The sequence below is a fragment of the Trichomycterus rosablanca genome, chromosome 4, assembly GCF_030014385.1.
Source record: "Trichomycterus rosablanca isolate fTriRos1 chromosome 4, fTriRos1.hap1, whole genome shotgun sequence".
Lineage (NCBI taxonomy): Eukaryota > Metazoa > Chordata > Actinopteri > Siluriformes > Trichomycteridae > Trichomycterus > Trichomycterus rosablanca.
The window spans coordinates 31791174-31812534 of NC_085991.1; the positions used below are offsets into that span (position 1 = coordinate 31791174).

Here is a 21361-nt window from a genome sequence, read left to right on the forward strand (position 1 = left end):
GAGGTGGGTGTAGAGTTTGGGCCTTCTGGTTCGGACAGTCTATTTTTTCCCCTCATAAAGTGCAACATGAAGACACAGTTGGCCAGTTTTAATTATTTAACGATATATGTTCAAAGATTTAATTAGAATTCTAAATAAATACACCTGACATTGTAGGCATTGTTAAAGTGTAACCCTTGTAATGAGCATAAATAAAAACATTATAACCTCATTATGTTTTGCTATTATGCTGCTGGAAACAAAGCCATGAATTAAAAGGCAGAGTTAGAACTGAGGAAGCAACAGCACAGCACTAATAAGGATTTACAAACAAATAAATTAATATGATAGAAAAGGAGAATTCATAATGTCATAGAAGTCTGCTGCCAAGTCTGGATTTTTTTCCAGTTTGTTGAACCTCTAAATTGCTATTGTTATACAGTAAAATGTATCATCTGTTTTTCTCAGTTTTGTCTTTCCATTTTATGCATTGAACTAACAGTTACAATGAAACTAGCAGTGTTAATTAAGCAGATGTTATTTATAGGCTACAATGTGTGGAAATTAAACACAACCCAAATGTCACATTATGAAGCTGTTTTTTCGTAACCATAACAACTAATATATAAAAGCTGGATGAAACTGAGAATGTAAAAATTGAGCATTTTGCTTTCCTAATAATTAAATAAATAAAAAAAGAAACTTTACTTAGTAAAATGTGTCAAATTCTTATCTTTTAAACATTAAGAAGTGGCCGTGGTGTAAGCAAACACCTGAACTGTTCTGTTAGAAGGAAAATATTATATACACAGTGAGTCAAGAAGTTTGATATGCTGCTCATACACCGATCAGTCATAACATTAAAACCACCTCCTTGTTTCTACACTCAATGTCTATTTGATCAGCTCCACTTACCATATAGGAGCACTTTGTAGTTCTACAATTACTGACTGTAGTCCATCTGTTTCTCTACATGCTTTGTTAGCCCCCCTTTCATGCTGTTCTTCAATGGTCAGGACTCCCACAGGACCACCACAGAATAGGTATTATTTGGGTGGTGGGTCATTCTCAGCACTGCAGTGATACTGACATGGTGGTGGTGAGCTTTTAAACACCTCACTGTCACTGCTGGACTGAGAATAGTCCACCAACCAAAAATATCCAGCCAACAGTGCCCCATGAGCAGTGTCCTGTGACCACTGATGAAGGTCTAGAACAGCCCCGGTTCTGGACTGCTTTGCTTGGGGGGGCAGTAAAACCTAATGAGGGGGCATGTTGATAGTCATGTTTTTGAAGCCAGAAATATATTCAAGGCTTGATTTGTGCATGAATGATGACAGCCAAGCTATTGATACTGGCTTAAAGTGATGTATGAGGTAAAGAAATAAAAATGCATGTTTTCGAACTTAAACTTAAAACCCAATGATTAAAAAATACATGTTGATTATGTAAATGGAGAAAAAAGATGATCTAATTGTATTTCATTTTAATACGCCCCCTTAATTAAATTGCCATTACTAATAGAACAACTATTTCTTGAAAGGCTTTAATAAAAATTTAAGTCAAAGCTGACAAATGTACCTACACACAGACTGAGAATATTCAAACGTGGAAATAGGAATGAGTGAGAATATTTATATTATTGGGAAATTAAAATATAAAGAAAACAAAAGAATACTAATTCTGTAAAAAAAAAGTGTTTACCAGTATACCTGCCTCTCGCTCACACTAACAGAACATATACTGCCGAACTGAACTGTTTGGGGCAGTCTGCCGATTTTTATATGACTCAAAGAGCCAATCAGGAATAAGCAAGGAAATATCTTCACACTGTAAAACAAAATGCATTTTTGTGATTGGTTCAGAGATAATTTTAAAAATAGCCGTTGCTTGCATTGTGCTTGGGGGGGGCAAAGACACAATTTGGGGGGGCAATGCCCCCCTCAGCCCCCCCCCTAGCGCCGGCCCTGGTCTAGAAGATGACCAACTCAAACAGCAGCAATAGATGAGCGATCACCTCTGACTTTACATCTACAAGGTGGACCAACTAGGTAGGAGTGTCTAATTAAGTGGACAGCGAGTGGACACGGTATTTAAAAACTCCAGCAGTGCTGCTGTGTCTGATCCACTCATACCAGCACAACACACACTAACACACCACCACCATGTCAGTGTCACTGCAGTGTGAAAGCGGACTAAAAAAAGTATGTAGAGAAATAGATGAATTACAGTCAGTAATCGTAGATCTACAAAGTGCTTCTATATGGTAAGTGGAGCTGATAAACTAGACAGTGAGTGTAGAAACAAGAAGGTGGTTTTAATGTTATGGCTGATCGGTGTATATAAGTCCCAACATAAAAGCACATTAAACACTGTTCATCTTAACCTTTTTAAGAAAACAGTACATTTGATATTAAGATATGAAGTCTCAGTGGTAGTGTAGTTACAAGGTTAAAAGACAATACCACAAAAACAGAAAAATCATCATCTAAGTGGTACTAAGGTGGATTTATTTTCCATTCATAATGGTATGACCCCAGGATGTTAAAAGTAAAAAAAAAAATGTAATTGAAAGCCAGGGTTAGTATCTCAGCTTCCTTAAATCAATAAACTTATTTTGGTCTTCTGAGACTATAGACTGCAAAATGAAAACAGTAGCTCTTTGTGTGTATGTGTGTATGTGTGTTCACTGGTCAACAATGAAAATCCCTTATAAAGGCCCACATTCCTCTACCCTCAGCTCTGTCCATTCAATTAACCTTTGATGTTTCCTAATCCATCAAATCCACCCCTCCTTTTCTACAACCACACATATATATACACACACACGATCATTAACGACCCCTTGTAGACACAAGACATTGCAGGGAGCCACCATATCCCTTTCATCCTGCTATTTAAAAAAAAATGACCTCTCCCCAGTGAGTATGCATTAAGCTGGCATACCTAAATCTCAGTAGTACTAAGCAATCTCTGTCTTTCTCTCTCTTGTCCTTTATTTTACCCACCCTGTGTATGTCCTTGGATTCTCTATTGGCCACTCTAAGTGAAAACATATTTCTATCACAAGCACCCACTTGATACGCAAGTCTGAAGAATATGACACAGACAGACAATGAGATAGGACCAGCATGCTTACAATAACATGGTAGACTTGTTATGGTTATTTAAAGGTTCAGCTTCCAAAAGATCAGCTTAAACATGTAATTAAACACTAGTGGTTTAGATCTGTAAGCAGAATTTGGTCACAACAGGTTTTTGTTTGACAAATTCCAATTAGAGAGGAATTTCATTAGTGGAGAGAACTTATGAGCAGTGTAGTTTAGTGTACCTGTGTCGTTCTTTTAGTACATTCATCCACGTTAAGCTTTGGTTTTTTTTTTTATGATAAGCGTTTTAAACTCTGAAAAGGTGATTCTCACAATTTCTCTGAACTTCCAGCTATAATACAGATTCGTCTCATACACACAATTTCTCAGAACCCCCAGATATAATACAGATTTGTCATACACGCACAAATTCCAATTATTTTAGCTATAAGTGATTTTGCAATGACAACCAGTGCTCATAAAATTAACCAAAGGAACAGGAGGACAATATGCGCAATGATACAATTTTTAATATAATACAGTGCCTTGCAAAAGTATTCAGCCCCCTTGAACTTTTCAACCTTTTGCCACATTTCAGGCTTCAAACATAACGATATGAAATTGTAATTTTTTGTGAAGAATTAACAACAAGTGGGACACAATCGTGAAGTAGAACGAAATTTATTGGATATTTTAAACTTTTTTTAGAAATAAAAAACTAAAAAGTGGGGCGTGCAATATTATTCAGCCCCTTTACTTTCAGTGCAGCAAACACACTCCAGAAGTTCAGTGAGGATCTCTGAATGATCCAATGTTGACCTAAATGACTGATGGTGATAAATAGAATCCACCTGTGTGTAATCAAGTCTCCGTATAAATGCACCTGCTCTGTGACAGTCTCAGAGTTCTGTTTAAAGCGCAGAGAGCATCATGAAGACCAAGGAACACACCAGGCAGGTCCGAGATACTGTTGTGGAGAAGTTTAAAGCCGGATTTGGATACAAAAAGATTTCCCAAGCTTTAAACATCTCAAGGAGCACTGTGCAAGCGATCATATTGAAATGGAAGGAGTATCAGACCACTGCAAATCTACCAAGACCCGGCCGTCCCTCTAAACTTTCAGCTCAAACAAGGAGAAGACTGATCAGAGATGCAGCCAAGAGGCCCATGATCACTCTGAATGAACTGCAGAGATCTACAGCTGAGGTGGGAGACTCTGTCCATAGGACACAATCAGTCGTACACTGCACAAATCTGGCCTTTATGGAAGAGTGGCAAGAAGAAAGCCATTTCTCAAAGATATCTATAAAAAGTCACCTGGGAGACACACCAAACATGTGGAAGAAGGTGCTCTGGTCAGATGAAACCAAAATCGAACTTTTTGGCCACAATGCAAAACGTTATGTTTGGCGTAAAAGCAACACAGCTCATCACCCTGAACACACCATCCCCACTGTCAAACATGGTGGTGGCAGCATCATGGTTTGGGCCTGCTTTTCTTCAGCAGGGACAGGGAAGATGGTTAAAATTGATGGGAAGATGGATGGAGCCAAATACAGGACCATTCTGGAAGAAAACCTGTTGCAGTCTGCAAAAGACCTGAGACTGGGACGGAGATTTATCTTCCAACAAGACAATGATCCAAAACATAAAGCAAAATCTACAATGGAATGGTTCACAAATAAACGTATCCAGGTGTTAGAATGGCCAAGTCAAAGTCCAGACCTGAATCCCATCGAGAATCTGTGGAAAGAGCTGAAAACTGCTGTTCACAAACGCTCTCCATCCAACCTCACTGAGCTCGAGCTGTTTTGCAAGGAAGAATGGGCAAAAATTTCTGTCTCTCGATGTGCAAAACTGATAGAGACATACCCCAAGCGACTTGCAGCTGTAATCGCAGCAAAAGGTGGCGCTACAAAGTATTAACGCAAGGGGGCCGAATAATATTGCACGCCCCACTTTTCAGTTTTTTATTTCTAAAAAAAGTTTAAAATATCCAATAAATTTCGTTCCACTTCACGATTGTGTCCCACTTGTTGTTGATTCTTCACAAAAAATTACAATTTCATATCGTTATGTTTGAAGCCTGAAATGTGGCAAAAGGTTGAAAAGTTCAAGGGGGCTGAATACTTTTGCAAGGCACTGTATAGGGTGTCCCAAAATTCACGCAAGATTTGAATTTGGCGCCATTTGTGCGGTAAAGATCATGCGATTTAACGCCGTTGGACTTTTTCCTTTGGGGTTTTTTGAAGTCTAAGGTTTATGCCATCAAGCCCACGACCACCCACGCCTTGAAGGAGGAAATTGAGCGCTGTATCAATGAAATTCAGCCACATTTATGCAAAACGGTCATGGAAAATTTCATGGGCCAGCTGTAGCCTAGTGGTTAAGGTACTGGACCAGTGATCAGAGGGTTGCTGGTTCAAGCCCCACTACTGCCAGGTTGCTGCTGTTGGGCCCTTGAGCAAGGCCCTTAACCCTCTTAGTCTAATTAATCTAATTGCTTAGACTGTATACTGTAACTGTAATGTAAGTCGCTTTGGATAAAGGCGTCTGCTAAATGCTGAAAATGTCAATGTAAATGTAAATTTCGACAAAAGAGTGCGTATGTGCCAGCAAAGCCATGGAGGCCATTTACCCGATATGCTATTCCATACATAACCCTATACTGTATACTTTATAAATCAATTAAAAATTTACAATTTTTAATTAAAAACCTGTGTTCTCTATCAAAATTACTTCTTGCGTGAATTTTGGGACACCCTTTATATGCAAATTTGCAGGTCAGTGTTTTACATTGTGATCCAAAATGGCACAAGCACCTCCTACACTAATGTGCTGGCTAAAATGTAATAGATTTCCCAATCAAACTACAAATTATTTTTTTTAAAAAGTAGCATCATGGTTTGCAAATACAATGGTACCTTGAAACTCAACGTCAGTTGGTTCTGGAAGTGGTGTTGAGTTTAAAAGGCGTTGAGTTTTAAGGTATTTTTTCCCCATAAAAATGTATGGGAAACCTGTTAATGTGTTCCATGGCCTCGTGGAACTGCATATATTTTAGGCTAGTGTAAAATAATGGGGTTGTTTTTGACACTTATACACTGAAAAAAAACACAAATATAATATAAATACACTGAAATACAATTAAAAAACTGCTTTTTTTTTTAATTGTATTTTAAAGATACAATAAAACCTGCACTTTACTTCTTTATTGTTTTATTATGCTTCTTAATTAATGGAAAGAAAGCAGTAATAATTAAGAGAGGTTTAGTGTTTCTATGTCGTTCATTTAATACATTAAGTTACTTTAATTTTTATTTTTAATGATAAGCGTTTTAGCCTATCAGAAAAGCTGATTCTCACAATTTCTAAGAACCCCGAGCTGTAACAAATTTTATTTTATTTTATTATTATTTTTTTTAATTTAGCACGTCCAATTTCGTCCCATCTATCATCCTCTCATTAGTGCGGATTCCTGCTCCTGATTGGGGCTGATGAGGCCGTTCCATGCCTCCTCCGAAACGTGCACAGCCAATCGACTGTCTTATCACCCACACTTGACGAGTGTAGCGTGGCAGAGTACTGTGTACGGAGGATCACACACTCCGCCACACCCCCTCCCGTCTCCATACAGGCGCCACCAACCAGCCAGCAGAGGGCGCTACCGCCCCGTTCCTGAGAGAGCATCCCCTACGGTCTCAAGTCCCGCCCCCCACTAGGACAACAGGCCAATCGTTGTCCATAGCCGCCCAGCCTCGACCGTGAAGGCAGAGCTGGATTCGAAACGACGCTCCTTCGAAATCCAGCTCTGGTTGCAGGGCGTGTCTTTTACCGCTGCGCCACCTGAGCGGCTAAGCTGTAACAAGTTTAAAAGTGAAACAGGAGAAACACTTCAGAGTCAATTTGATGCAGATTTGTCTCGCATGTTCGCATGATGTTTTACCGCAACGCTCAAGCCAAGTGCTGAACAAAGCAGAAGTCGCACACACATTGAGTTGAAGGGAAATGTTGAGTTTAAGGGTACAAATTTCTAGACGAAGAGTTGAGTTTAGGGGACGTTGAGTTACAAGGTACCACTGTAATCAGAAGGTTAAAATAGGAGTATCGGGATGTGCAACTATCCTTTACGGTAGTTTTGTTATCATTGAGATCAAGTTAGATTGGTATACTAATGGTGTCTCAGGCAGACACCCAAAAAACTTCTAGCATCTTAATTATGGTGCTAGAAAAGGTTCTTTAAAGTAAAAATTTGGTGCATGCTGTGGTGGCATAGTGGGTAAGAGGCTGGAACTATAATAGAAAAGTCTAGGGAATAAACATTACCACCGCCAGGCTGACATTACTGGACCCTGGAGCAAAGCCCTTGACCCTCAGTTACTTTGGATTGTATTCTTAACTTTTGGTCACTTTAAATAAAGTGTCCGCCAAATTCAGAAAACTATTTCTGGTTCTGGCTGGTTTACCCATTGTTGGTAATACAATGAAGTGATAAACAGATTATATTATATTATATTATATTATATTATATTTAAGGACAACATAAATTTTCCTATGATGCATCTTCAACTTTCCTTTGTAAATAGATTGTACAATCCAACATCATTGGGATTGCATGTTTTTGCACTTGCACTGACCATATCTTTTTTTCTAATTGAGAACTTAACCCCCCCCAAACAAAAGTACTTACCTCTCTGCAATGGGGTATCATGCCGTCTGCTTGCATCCCTCTCTGCATGCGCTGCTGAAGCAGATGTACATGACCTGTGGCTGAAGGAGGTGTTGGGTGCATACTGCCATTGTGGAATCCACCCAGGGAAACAGTTCCTAATTTGGAAGCCTGGGGCTCAGGATCAAAATGCCTCAAAGGCTTGGTGTTGTTTAATGAGAAGGGTTCTGAACCCATGTTGCATGGAGTGGCTTTGCTGAGCTGCAGCTGAGCAGATTTGGTCTGTGTTGATTGCATTAGAAGTTTGAGACTGGAGTTGCTGGTAGGCTGGTTGGATGTGATGGCCTTATAAAGCTGACTAGACATGTTAAGTCCTTGACTATTTTGAGAGTTGAATGGACATCCCTGTGTGGAAGGCTGGTTGCCAGGCTGAATTGGTCCAGCAGGACTGGGGTGTTGTTTTTCTGTCCTGTAAGGAGGAGATGGCCTTGTAGAACCCGATGCGGGGGGCATACCAGTCAGAAAATTAGCTTGGGAGCCCTGGCCAGCAGAATTTGGACCAGCAGATGGAGTACTTCCTTGAAGAATTGGGTTTTGTGGGCTGAAAGGGGGCTGAGCGAGAGCTGGACTGGCAAGTTTTTCTGGTCTATATGGAGGAGAAGGTAAAGCAGATGGGGCTGGAGTTAGGCTGGAGATGAGTGAGCTCTGAGGACTCTGGATGCTGCTGGCTGGGCTGAAGGGTTGCTGGTGAGGGGACGAGTTGGGAAGCTTGTCTCCTGGGCGATAAGGTGGAGATGGCCCAGCCCAAGAGGATCCCTGCTGGCCCACTGAGGGCAAACCTGGCTGAGCTGGTGATGGCCCTCCACTGCTGGTGGAGTGATGCTTACTGTTTGATGCCAACTGCTGAAGCTGCTGGGCCCGTGACACCTCACGCCAACTGGAATTGGGACGGCTGGACAGTGCAGCTGAAAGCATTGGTGATCGTGCCTGATTTTGGCTCTGCGAGGATGAACAGGAAAGGGGTGATGCTGAAAGTGGGGAAGGGACCGGTTTAGATTGGTGAGATAATGCATAAGGACCACCAGTTGGACTAGGGCCCATCTGAGGAGAGCCAGCCTGGGGAAAACCAGGAGACTGGGTGAGATGGGCTTCTAGGTGAGAAGACATTTGTGGGGAACGTTTGGGAGTTCCGCTTCCATCTGGGTGAACAAAGCTTCCAGAAGTATTCGTTTGCTCATCTACTTTGTTCCCTAAGATCTTATCAATGTCCAGCTCAGATAAGGATGGGTCAGGATTCTTTGTAAGCTCATCCAGAATCTCCTGGAGCTCCTGTTCCACAGACGAGCCTACAGAATTCCCACTCGAGTTAAAGGAAGATGCCAGATTTCCAGAGCTTCCTCCACCAACAGGTGTAGATCCAGGACTATGCTTGTTGGGCATAGTGTACGGAGACCCCAAACCATTGTTACTGTTAAGTCGACTTGCTTCTAGTCCACTTGATTGGTTACCCACGCCAGTCCCGCTAGGGAAAGGTGGTTGGGGATAGCTTGGTCCCATGGCCAGGGTAACATCCTCCAGGCATGGTCGCTTGGCACTGCACTGGGTCATTGAGTTATCAGAGACCCCATTCAGTGAAGCAGCACCATCAGCAGCTCCAGGCAGCTTTCTCTTCACTCCTGGCAGCTTAAGAAAGATAGAGAAGATACGGTCAGAAAGCAAATCAATTACACTGGAAAAAGGTAACAAGTGGATTGCATCTTAAAAGCAACATGGTAATTTGTGCTTTATCATTTCATTGCCTGTTCTTTTTAAGAGTGGACTATTATAATTAAATACTATACTTGTAGAAAAGTATAGTATGGTTCATTATGGTTGCTATATAGTTAAAAATTCTTTGCTACCCCCAAGGGTTCTAGGCACCTCAAAATGCTTCTCTAAAGTTGCTTTAATTCCTGTTCTTTTGTATTTTTGCACTCAGACCCAAGTCAGCACATTTCAGTTTAGGTTATACCAAATGTAAAAGTGACCTATTCCTAGAGAGATGACTGGTAAAATGCTTCTTTTTCATGTTTTACCACAATAGCGAATCTGAGGCTGTGATTGGTGGATGAAATTGAATAACTCTGTTAACAGTGGTTCAAAGAAGCAGTTTTAATGCAATACAGAAATACAAAAGTATAGCACTGCGAAAAAGTATTTAACCCAATTGATGATTTCTATTATTGCCTATTTATCACATTTAAATGTTTCAGATCTTAATTTAAATATAAAAAACAAAAACGCAAAATGCTTTTAAATGATCATTCCATTTACTGAAAATTTATTCAAAACCTATATCACCCGTGTTAAAAAGTAATTGCCCTCTACACATTACACCTTGTTTTGCACGTCTTAACAGCAACAACTTCAATAAAACGTTTGTAATAACTTGCGATAAGTCTTTTACATCACTGTGGAGGAATGTTGGTCCACTCTTTATTACAGAATTGTTTTAATTTGGCTACATAAGCAGGTTTTCAAGCATACACTGCCTGTTGAATCTTGCCACAGCATCTCAATAAGATTCAAGTCATGATGACTGGGTGTGGCTGGTCAATGATGCAAAAATAGAAGAAATATAAGACAGCAAATGTCACTTAGAAAAATTCAGACTTATTTTGGTATACAAGCAAAATTCTTTGATAAAAATGAACTGGAGATTTCTGGCAGCTGTAAGTAAATATGATGTACAGTGATAAATATTTACAATAACAGTAGGGTCACCATTTGCCCAGTTTTTCTGTAAGAGCAGACATAATAAAACTGTAAAAATTATTTGTGGTATGAATGAGTATTGTCTGCAAGGAAACAAAACACTCTCCCAAATTAGGCCAAAATCCATACTGGGTTCAGATGTCCACAGGCAGACTTTTAAAACACCTGATATAGTCTTACATCGAACTTTGCCCCTCTTTATGTATTAGCTGGTTATGCTGTTCATAGAGAGACAACATTTATACACACTCCAACAAAAGAAAACCTGTATAAAACTTATAACTGCATTATACAGTTAAACAATTAAACATTGTACTACACATTGCCACCAGTGTCCGTGTATCTTACATTATTAAGTATACCAGCGTATACCAGTCAACCTGCAATATTTTAATGTTTTCTTTGTGTCCAAGTCATCACCCACTCAGTCTCCACCATGTACCCATACTTGCAGTCCCAGATCTCTGAAGGGCTCTCTCTTGGTGGATTATGACTCAAGACCCACCGATTAGAAAGCACTTACTGACAGAGATGTTTACAAGCATGTAAATGATAAAATCTGCCATTTTTGGCAACATAACTGTAAGGGAATGCCTACTAGCAAAGGAAGGAAACGGCTATTGTGTGGAATAAAAAGAAGGGCTGCAAGGTCGAATTGATGACAGTAGATTTATTCAGCAAAAAGAGCAGTTAAACATGGTGGAAATTGAGAAAATAGCCTGAGGATAACTTCAGTAAGGTCATGCTGGAAAATGGTTGTGTATTTACAAAGAATGAATGCTGTGTGTGCGAGTGTGTGTGAGAGAAAGACAGAAGCACTGTAAGAATGTGGCAATAGACAAGGTTTATCTAATAATAGTAACCGAGAATACTGCTGTTTCTTCTCTGTTAATGAAGGGAAAGTGTGTCAGAGATAAAAAAACACAATCTTCTAGAACTTTCAGAACATGACATTTTTATTGCTTTACTGACTTACTTAGAGGAAAAACAAAATACACTGTATGGACAAAAGTATGCAGACACCTGACCATCACATTCTGAATACATGGGCGTTAATATAGATTCCCCTTTCCTTGTAGCTATAACAGCCTTCTATCTTCCAGAAAGGTTTTCCACAGGGGAATGTGTACATTCAGTCAAAATAGCTTTTGAGAGTTTTGCACTGATGTTGGACAAGAAGACTTGACTCACTGTTCTGGTTTATCTTAAAATGTGTTAATGGGATTGAGGATAGGGCTCTGTGCAGGCCACTGGAGTTCCACTACACCACTTTGTCAAGCCATGTCTTTATGGACCTTACACAGTCATAACAGAAAAGACCCTTCCCTAAACTGATGCCACAAAGTTGAAGGCATTTAATTTATTTTACATAGTTGTGTTTATACACTTGTTAGCAATGAATGTTGAGAAACAACCCAAAGCTCTACCCACTAGGCTACCAATGTCCCTACACATTGAGTTTATTAATCAAAAGGTTGCGAATCCTAGCTCTGCCATGCAGCCACTGTTGGGCCCTTGAGCAAGGCCCTTTCAGGTGATGGACTGCTACTCCTTTACATTCCAGCCTTTTATCCAGAGTAACTTAAAAATTACAATTTCTCCTTAGTAGACAACAACTGACAAATTGGCATCAGTCTAGCAAAGTTTGACTTTTGGTTTGGGAGGTAGTAAGCTTGTGTTAGAACAAAATAGGGTACAGGATTAAGTGCTGATTAATCTGCCTAACAAGAGGTGGGTCTTAACATCTGAGGCTGTCCAGGCTAAATCATAATGCTCCCTCCACCATGCTTCACAGCTAAAGAACCTAAAGCTCTATATTTCTGCCTAAAACTCACTTCTTTCTTATAATCTTTTCTCAGACATTGTCCCAATAGTCACTGGAACCTTCTTATGTTTTAGAATAGTTTATCTCCTTATGGTGTCCAAGCATTAACAAAACCATCAACCCTCTAATAGCACACACATGAACAGTAACACATTCTTGGAATCTCTGCCAGATCTTCTGTCTTAGCATTTTTACTTTCTTTGGCATTGTTCTAGGTGTAACCTTTGCAAGACACCAACTCCTAGAGAGAGTAACAAAAGTACTGCTTTTTTCATGTGCGTGCATTAGTCCACAAATTGACTACAACCATCTTTGGAACTAAACAGCTGAACACTAACAGTGGCAGCTTGGCGGTGATATGGCTTAAACCCCTGACCTTCGGATCAATAGCCCTGTTCTCTAACATCTAAGCCCCCAATGCCTAGCATGTAGCAAATCCAAACCGTGTATGTTTAAGTAAAAACGACAGTTGACTTCCTAAGCACACATACTTTCACTCTCCACCCACTTATCTTCTTTTTTTCTCTTCTTATGAGTGTTTTTTTTTCATAGATTTTGAAACAATAGAACCCGACACACCTTCCCTGCATCGCCAAGCTGTCTGCAGTGTCCACCCTGCTGTGCTGTGCCGTGTGTGTATGTGTGTGTGTGTTACTGTGCCTGGACACGTGACAAAGGAGAAGGGTGTCCGCATGTGTAACAGAATATGAATTACTGCAGCCATCCTTTTAACGTTGTTCACATACACACACAGGCACTCACCCATCCAGACACACATCCACATCTTCCCACCATGCCAATTTTCCTCTGAGCAAACACATCGATACAGACACAGACACATCGACTCTCTCGCTCGCTCGCTCTCCCTCCTCCTCCCCCTTCTACAGGATCGGAGGAACATCTTTCATTCGGCAGCAATCGGATTTATCTCATTATGACTGACACCACCATCTGTCACCACTGAGAGCAGGCGTGTTTGTGTGTGTGTGTGTGTGTGTAAGTGTATGAGAAACTAAAGGATAGACCTGTCATCCAGAGCTCCTGTTTCTTTGCATATACTGCATATACTTCATGATTAAGGTTGGGAAATGCATTTTTGCATTGTTTTGAGCTCCCTTATTGTTAGTCTGTAGGAAAAATGCACAAAAGCGACTGTACATTGAAGCAACAGCATGCAGCTACTTTTTATAGTCTTATAGTAACAAGCTCGTCTTAGCAGCAAAACCACATAAGCTACATTCTAATGATCTAAATTACAGAACAGGTAATCACTGGTTACACAAGTATTTAATCTCAAACAGTCACCGTACCACCCTTTCACACAATGCATGTGTATGGTCTGTGTACCATATAAACTGGGCAGTAAATGTGCTCAGAGTATAATAATATAATATATCAGACAGTATATTAGAGTATATTAATATCATATAAGGTGGCATGGTCGGTAGCACTATTGCCTTACAGCAAGGAGGTTCAATTCCCAGGTGGAGCGCTCCGGGTCCTTACTGTGGGGAGTTTGCATGTTCTCCCAGTGTCTGCATGTCTCTCTCTCTCTCTCTCTCTCTCTCTCTCTCTCTCTCTCTCTCTATCTATCTATATATACAGTGTATCACAAAAGTGAGTACACCCCTCACATTTCTGCAGATATTTAAGTATATCTTTTCATGGGACAACACTGACAAAATGACACTTTGGCACAATGAAAAGTAGTCTGTGTGCAGCTTATATAACAGTGTAAATTTATTCTTCCCTCAAAATAACTCAATATACAGCCATTAATGTCTAAACCACCGGCAACAAAAGTGAGTACACCCCTTAGTGAAAGTTCCTGAATTGTCAATATTTTGTGTTGCCACCATTATTTCCCAGAACTGCCTTAACTCTCCTGGGCATGGAGTTTACCAGAGCTTCACAGGTTGCCACTGGAATGCTTTTCCACTCCTCCATGACGACATCCCGGAGCTGGCGGATATTCGAGACTTTGCGCTCCTCCACCTTCCGCTTGAGGATGCCCCAAAGATGTTCTATTGGGTTTAGGTCTGGAGACATGCTTGGCCAGTCCATCACCTTTACCCTCAGCCTCTTCAATAAAGCAGTGGTCGTCTTAGAGGTGTGTTTGGGGTCATTATCATGCTGGAACACTGCCCTGCGACCCAGTTTCCGGAGGGAGGGGATCATGCTCTGCTTCAGTATTTCACAGTACATATTGGAGTTCATGTGTCCCTCAATGAAATGTAACTCCCCAACACCTGCTGCACTCATGCAGCCCCAGACCATGGCATTCCCACCACCATGCTTGACTGTAGGCATGACACACTTATCTTTGTACTCCTCACCCGACTGCCGCCACACATGCTTGAGATCATCTGAACCAAACAAATTAATCTTGGTCTCATCAGACCATAGGACATGGTTCCAGTAATCCATGTCCTTTGTTGACATGTCTTCAGCAAACTGTTTGCGGGCTTTCTTGTGTAGAGACTTCAGAAGAGGCTTCCTTCTGGGGTGACAGCCATGCAGACCAATTTGATGTAGTGTGCGGCGTATGGTCTGAGCACTGACAGGCTGACCCCCCACCTTTTCAATCCCTGCAGCAATGCTGACAGCACTCTTGCGCCTATCTTTCAAAGACAGCAGTTGGATGTGACGCTGAGCACGTGCACTCAGCTTCTTTGGACGACCAACGCGAGGTCTGTTCTGAGTGGACCCTGCTCTTTTAAAACGCTGGATGATCTTGGCCACTGTGCTGCAGCTTAGTTTCAGGGTGTTGGCAATCTTCTTGTAGCCTTGGCCATCTTCATGTAGCGCAACAATTCGTCTTTTAAGATCCTCAGAGAGTTCTTTGCCATGAGGTGCCATGTTGGAACTTTCAGTGACCAGTATGAGAGAGTGTGAGAGCTGTACTACTAAATTGAACACACCTGCTCCCTATGCACACCTGAGACCTAGTAACACTAACAAATCACATGACATTTTGGAGGGAAAATGACAAGCAGTGCTCAATTTGGACATTTAGGGGTGTAGTCTCTTAGGGGTGTACTCACTTTTGTTGCCGGTGGTTTAGACATTAATGGCTGCATATTGAGTTATTTTGAGGGAAGAATAAATTTACACTGTTATATAAGCTGCACACAGACTACTTTTCATTGTGTCAAAGTGTCATTTTGTCAGTGTTGTCCCATGAAAAGATATACTTAAATATCTGCAGAAATGTGAGGGGTGTACTCACTTTTGTGATACACTGTATATATATATATATATATATGTGTATATATACTGTGTATATATACTGTATATATATATATATATATATATATCCAGCACTTCATCAGCGCTGCTGTGTCTTATCCACTCATACCAGCACAACACACACTAACACACCACCACCATGTCAGTGTCACTGCAGTGCTGAGAATGATCCACCACCCAAATAATACCTACTCTGTAGTGGTCCTGGGAGAGTCCTGACCATTGAAGAATAGCATGAAAGGGGTCTAACAAAGCGTGCAGAGATGGACTACAGTCAGTAATTGTAGAACTACAAAGTGCTTTTATATGGTAAGTGGAGCTGATAAAATGGACAGTGAGTGTAGAAACAAGGAGGTGGTTTTAATGTTATGGCTGATCGGTGTATATGCGCTGTGTGGTAAAATCAAGTCTCGGGGCGCATTCTGCCACCCATGTCTCACAGTTATTTTTCAGCTTTTTTCTGTTTGCGCTGCATTTTTCCAGCTTGTCACAATTTATAAAGTCTAATAATATAAATGCTAGTGTCTGAATTTGTGTATTCATGTCATGAAAATAGATCAAACCTAATAAGTACATTTAATGATTTATGTTAGATGTTTTCCTCCAACATTCTCTATCTATTAATCTTAGTTATAGCCCAGATCCTATTATTTTTTTTCCCATGGACCGTCCATAAAAGCTTTTATTGATCCAGCGCTGTGCAGACCAATGTGTCTCTCTCAGTGCAGTGAACTAAATCGAATCAATAATAAAGGCTTTTTGAACAATACCAGGCAACCCTTTCTAAAGCCTTTCGGTGGATGAACGTCATTTAGAGCTTTCTATGTTCAAAAGGAAATATCCACTAAACACATTTATGAGCATGTTTATTCTTTCAATAAAGATTAATTTCAACCAACATATTAATCAATTTTATAAAGGTGATTATAACAAACATGTTTGTATTCAAACTAATTTCCTAACAATTCTCTAGCTAGCTAGGTTTCTGCTAGAGCTGATCATGCTAGACGTGATGGTGGCAAGCATTTAAACTGTTTAGTGATCACTGACATTTTTGAATGCATTCCACAGATGTTTATGAAGTGAAAACATGTGTTCAGATGCATGAAACAGATCATGTCAAACAAGAGCCAATCTAATTTTAGACCAGTATTTGCCCAGTATATACAGACACTTCCAAGATGAAATATGTTTAATAACTGTCAGATCCAGTATGTCAAATGTCCAACTCAGTGGTGTAATACAATCATTCATTCATTGCCTTTGTTCCAGTGAATCAGACCCAACACGACTCTGAATAGGATGAAGTAGTGGTAAAACAACCAGACAGGTCACCAGTCCATCACACGGGAGACACACACAATTTTTAGTAGCTCCAAATGGCCTGACCACATGGGTTTCCCCCGAATGCTCTGTTTTCCTCCCACAAGTCTAAAGACATGCAATCTCCACACAGAAAGGACCCTGGGACCCAGGGAATTCAACCTTCTGATCTAACATGTATGTAAAAATAGTAACATGATAGGGCATTTAGCTGTTTTCGTGCATCAGAAACGTTGTCTTTTCTGTTCCTAGTCTTAATACTTTTGATTGGAATAAAAACACCCAACAATTTATTGTACTACACAGATTGTGTTAGTTTAAAATGCCATTGTCGAGGTTGAGGTTACGTTATATGACATAGGGTAGAATGACACTAGTGGTTAAAAAAAGCACAATATTTTCCCTGCAACAACAGCATCAGAAAGATTTATGGTGGAATGAAGGACTCTTGGGAGCATATCTATAAAGCGACTATAAAGCAAGGAGTCAGATTTATACTGACGCCTTATTATATGTCTGATTAATTTCAAGTGCTTAAGTCATTTTCATCATGTTCTCTAGATATTTCCACATAATTTGCAGCAGTAAGGAAAACTAAAACGGAAGCTACTGTACTCTACACCCATTAATGGCACTTAAGGAAGGGAAGTGGTGTGAAATCGACAGAAGGTTGCTTACAATATGCACACATCGCGTATGTGTCATATCCTGTACAAATTCTAGGTAAAGGGACATTAACGAGTATGTGCAAGTTCTGACTAAAATAAAGCGATTTAAGGTTCGCTCTAACCATGTACACTTGATTAAGCCCTGTTGCCCTGTTGTACTTGCTCTAGGTGTGAGCAGTTAACTGTAACTGTGGCTTTTACTCTGGACAGAAAGCTGTAAATCAGATCATGTTGCCTCCCCTGGTGCAGCGTATTTGAGAAGTGAGAGTGTTAGGGCTGTGGATGCCCCACCTATTCATGTTCTACAGTACCCCATGGCCAGCTGAGGACACACCACTCCCTATGAGAACTCAGCAACAGGATGAGGGACGTGTGTGTGTATGTGTGTGAGAGAGTAGGAAACCAAGAAAAAGAGAGGTAAAAGGTTTAAGCCAAAAGAAACAGCAAGAGAGAGGATTCAACCCTTTACACTCTTCAGTATGTGCAAGCAAACAGAAATTTATCTTAGAGATTTACACACTGCTCTAAAGTGTACAAAAGAAAATACACATTATTATAGTAGGAATATGATTAAATGTCCTAAAGGACACCTTAAATTATTTCTCTTCAATGCGTGTTAAATGCCTTTTCTCCCCTTGTTCTCCCTTTTAGCACGTCCAATTGCCCGATTGCGTCATGGTTCCTCTCCACCAATGCCGATCCCCGCTCTGATTGAGGAGAACAAAACGAACCCACGCCCCCTCCGACACGTGGGCAGCAGCCGTATGCATCTTGTCACCTACACTTTGACGAGTGCAATGCGGATCAGCAATGTGTACGAAGAGACACACCCTGACGGCACTCTTTTCCCATCTCTGTGCAAGCGCCATAAATCAGCCAGCAGAGGTCGTAATTGCATTAGTTATGAGAGAGTCCCTATCCGGCTTTTTAATATCTCAACCCTATCTGAACAACAGACCAATGGTTGTTCATGTGGCCGCTCAGCCAAGCCGGCAGGCAGAGCCGAGACTCGATACGATGTATTCGAGATCCCAGCTCTGGTCCCAGCGAGTATTTTTACCGCTGCGCCACCTGAGTGGCCTGTGGACCTCTTTTAACCTGTGTTTTTACTCTTTGATCCATATTTATAGCTAATGAATGTGAGGAATCTAAACCAACACTGGTGGCAGAATGGCCATATTGAGAAGATAATAATAATTATTATTATTTTTATTCTTTTATTTTGCATTTATTTTCCCCAAATTTCCTCCCAATCCAGTCATATCCAATTACCTGATTGCATTATGCTTCCTTTCTGCTGATGCTGCCCTGATTGAGGAGAGCGAGACTCACGTGTGCAGTAGCCGACTGCATCTTTTCACCTGCAGTTCATATGCGGATCAGCTTTGTGAACAGAGAGCCACACCCTGATCAACACATTATAACTCTGTGCAAGCGCCATCAACCAGCTAGCAGAGGTTGTAACCGCATGAAGCTCCTGATGAATACCTCCTGGGCTAAGATTCACTAAATGAACAGACACAACCAAGCTTAAGATCAGCCTGAGAAATGCCAGGCATTGGCGAGTGGAAAGTGCACCAATAGTGGACACTTGAAATGAATCATGCTTTAATATCAGGCAGGCTAGACAGAAAAAAACTGGGTATGGCAGATGTCAAAACTGTTCAACTGTTGGGTTTTCTTTGGGAAGAATAATGATTTATTAAGGAATGGGATCTGTTAGTTTCAGTGAAAGGAAATCCCAATGCTCAGTGATGCAATAATAACGTATTATTGTGTCCATCCAATTTTGTGCTAACATTTTAAGGGAGACCATTATTTGTTTCAGGCTACATCTCTAAAGAAGTGGTTTGCATAATTAGGTGTACATACATCTGCACAGCCTCCTGACATAACCCAATGACATGTGTTTGACAGAAGGACAGTGTATGAATTTCTGAAATCAGTCTGTTTAGGGATTATTTTTACATTACCATGCTGTACACATACTCTCAGTATTCCATCTATGCTGTGAGAGCAGCATTTTTCATCTAACTGTACTGCAATTTCTTCTTTTCTTCACTCTCGCTCTCTCTCATTCCCTGTGGCATGCGATGGTGTGTCAATCATCATTAAGAGCTCTATTGTTGCGGCCTTAATTACTGCAGTCTCTGTGATGCTAGTCATTTAGAGATGCTAATAAACAAAAGCAGCCCACCAACCAAGCTCACGCGCTCTCACTACACAATTCCTCATTTATATATACTGAGTGACAAATTAAAAGAAATCATGGTGTCTTAAGGTGTTGGGCCAACATCAGAGGTGCACATTGGCACAGATTCTACAAGTCTCAGTATACCAACTGAGAGATCTCCAGTGCAGTTACAGTGTTACATTTTGCTCTAAAATTTCCCATTAGTGCATTATTGGATTAAGAACTGGTGACTTGGTTTGGGATACAGCATATTTACATTGTTTCATAGGCATTACATCAGCGGTCCCCAACCTTTTTTGCAGCACGGACCGGTTTCATATAAGATATAATTTCATAGACCGGCGAGGGCAGAAGGATTTAAAATAGAATAACTATAGAATAGCAAATCAGTGTGAATCCTTTTTTCGATGCAACGAGACACTGTTCCACCTAGTGGTGATTGGAGACAATAACACCCGAAGAGTTTTGGAAATGTAATTGCTCTTGTAGCGATTTCTTAATTATTTATTCTTTCTGTGCAGCCCGGTAATAAATTACCCTCTGACCGGTACCGGTCCACGGCCAGGTGGTTGGGAACCACTGCATTAAACAATTCAGTAAGTATTTTCATCCTGGAGGAGACAGAAGTGATGGCTTATTGATTACAGATCTGGATTTCCACTGAGACCCCTTGGATAGAAATATTTCATCATACATATGAGGTAATAAAGGTGGTTGGAATACCCTTATATTCATTTGTAGTGACCATTTCCTATTTAAGGCAACAACTGGACTTACAACTGGACTGGAGAAAATACTTCCTGCAGCATAACCGAGCAACTAGACGTATTTAATCAGGCCAGTGGTAGCTCAGTGGTAAAAATTTCAGACTTGTAATTAGGTCAGTTGTCAGTGTTGGGCACTTGCCTAAGGCCCTTGGCCTTACCTTGTATTGTTTTCAGTCACAAGTGTAAGTTGCTTTGGATAAAAGCATCTGCAAAATGCCATGAATGTAAATATTATTCAAGGGGTCAAGCATTTATGACTGTACAGTTCTTTTGGTGTACACAGTACATGGTGTACACTAACCTACTTGTCAAAAATGTGGTAAAAGATAACCAGATCACCGTTTTCCATTATCAAACCATCAAACCATTTATTGACCAAAATCAAAGTCCTGCTCAGAATTTTTATACATGACACAGAACAGGGTAGGTGTAAGATACACACCTGGTGTGATGATGCTGACCAGCGGGGGAGGGGGCAGCATTGTTTGTTTCTAAAGCAGGGTTACATCTGGCACATCTGTTACCCTGCGCTCAATATCCCATGACAGAAGTTCCAGGTGTAACCCCATACCTTAGTTATTAAAGGGATAAATCACAGGAGGCTAAACCAAAGCAGAACTATCCTGTGGTTAAAAGCCACAAAAACAAAAGACAAGAAAATAGTAATTACTACATGAAAAAACTCTAAACTGCCACACAAAGCAGGACTCAAAAGGACAAAAGAAAGGCAGGTGACCAAGTCTTTACCCATGTTTCCTGGTAATGCAATTAGAAAGTCAAAGTACATAGGTACAACTCTGCCAGCTACTCAATCCACCAGCAAAATTACAACACAAATGTTCAC

The 21361-nt window shown here is 40.6% G+C and overlaps 1 protein-coding gene across 1 annotated transcript in view; it reads right to left on the minus strand.

The window, feature by feature from the left end:
* si:ch73-211e3.1 (mastermind-like protein 2) overlaps positions 1 to 21361 on the minus strand; it is a 132311-nt gene that overhangs the window by 44208 nt on the left and 66742 nt on the right. The window contains exons 2-3 of the mRNA XM_062993200.1: positions 7759 to 9420; positions 4860 to 4868 (exon numbers count right to left, since the gene is read on the minus strand). Of these exons, the coding sequence (XP_062849270.1) occupies positions 4860 to 4868; positions 7759 to 9420 (1671 nt within the window). The remainder of the gene's footprint in view (positions 1 to 4859; positions 4869 to 7758; positions 9421 to 21361) is intronic.